Below are 1,690 nucleotides of genomic sequence, written 5' to 3' on the forward strand. Positions count from 1 at the left end.
GCTTGTAATTGTGGGAACATATGTACCAATACATGTCTCTCCCTATTACCGATTTCATTTGAAGGGTCTTGAAATAAATTCCAGTTGCAAGTGATGTAAGATTATTTATCTTGGAGTCAAATGTCTGACAGGCAGGCTGGAGCCAACAGCTTTGGTTATCTTCAAAGCATTGTTTTCTGAAGCAGGGCACTGTTTTACATGTTGTGTGTACTTAGAGGTGTGTATCTTCATTTGCATTCAGTGTGGAAGACCAGAATGTGACATGCAATCTCTGACATGTTCTCATCCTTGCTACAAGAGAAACAGTGTACCGAGGCCCTGCCAACACTACACGGGGGTGCTCTCCTGCCTGCTCCTCTGTTGCTTGCACAAGGGGACTCATGGGCAATTCTGCACCAGGGTGTCCTGTCCTGAGGGGCGTGGCCTCGCCGGGGCTGCGCTTGCCTCATGGGAATGTGGTGTGATTTAATTTCACAACTGTAAACATTACAGTAGGTATGGTTGATCCATTTGAAACCCTTGTCCACTTCGCTATGGCTGGGCATCTGAGTTACCATGGGTAGGTCTTGACTTCACGTTCAAAATTACTTTTCCTTTCTTTGTGTCTGTGGTTTTATTTGGAAAAATTTCTGAAGAAAAAGATACTAGGATGAATGTATCTGACATCAAGCTTTTTTTTTTCTTTTATAAAATAGCCACAGCTTGACGGAAGGACGATGAACTTTTCTGACCTTATAAATCAGAGAACTCTGTAAATGCTTGCAAAACTTAATTTCGCCTTGAAAAGGGGGTTGGGGGCGGGGAGTGAAAGAATCTTTACTTTCTGCCATGCTGTCTGCGTGTCTGAAGCTACAGCCCTATGCAGGGACAAGGGCGACTCAGTTGTGAGGGGGAAAAACTGCGAGAATTCATATTTAATCACGAATGATTAGCCATTTAATATTTTAAATTGTAAATGGCAATACAGACCAACAGAAAACAATTAAAATTTCTCGCTAGAACAGAGGTAGTCCTTTTTTCCTCTTCCTGTTTTGCCCTGTTCCATAGGAGCACTTGCCGACGTTGTACGCGCTGCCGACTCCGGGTAAGCGCATCTGAAGTTGATCACAACGAGGTTACGCGGGTAACGTAACGACGTCGTGATTTGTGCTCCCGAAAGGCCAGTAGAAAGAACTACGCTTCAAAGTTGGGGCTTGCTTACCAGTTGAGATTCACAAAATTGACCTTTAGAGGGCTTTTGTCCACGATGCGATGTCCCCTCGCCAGGGTACGAAAAGCGCAGCCTTCCGGCGTGTGTGCGGGGTCTCTGGAGGTCGCCCCGTCGGGGTCTCGGGCGCAGCGGCTCTCGTGGGCTGGCGACGGAGCTGCCATAGAGAAGCCCGCTCGCCTTCGCTCTTACAGGTACGCGCGGTCCCGGACGCGGATGAGCCAGGGCCGCGGAGGCGGCCGGGTCGCCCAGGGCCTCGCGGTGGGTGGAGCTCCCCTGGGCAGGGTCCCCCGAGGGACTCCAGGGCGCCCCCTCCTCTCCGGCCCGGCCGGGCGCCCTTCCCACCCCCTGGAGGCTGGCCCCGTGCTAGCCGCCCTGGACCCCCGCCGCCCCAAGCCTCTTCCAGCCCGCGAGCTGGCGCGGTGGGCCCGGCCCGGGAGTTGGGGGCGGCGCGGACGCGCCACCCGAGGAGACGGGGGCGCC

General features: G+C 52.7%; 1 protein-coding gene across 2 annotated transcripts in view; it reads left to right on the plus strand.

The window, feature by feature from the left end:
- Window positions 1-499: 499 nt before the first annotated feature.
- Window positions 500-1,690, plus strand: part of Rora (RAR related orphan receptor A) — an 86,454-nt gene continuing 85,263 nt past the window's right edge. For both annotated transcript variants that reach the window (XM_012514164.2, XM_023712409.1), the window contains exon 1: window positions 500-559. In XM_012514164.2, the coding sequence (XP_012369618.2) occupies window positions 556-559 (4 nt within the window). In that variant the 5' untranslated portion in view covers window positions 500-555. The remainder of the gene's footprint in view (window positions 560-1,690) is intronic.

The sequence above is a fragment of the Octodon degus genome, unplaced genomic scaffold (assembly GCF_000260255.1).
Source record: "Octodon degus isolate 3935 unplaced genomic scaffold, OctDeg1.0 scaffold00026, whole genome shotgun sequence".
Lineage (NCBI taxonomy): Eukaryota > Metazoa > Chordata > Mammalia > Rodentia > Octodontidae > Octodon > Octodon degus.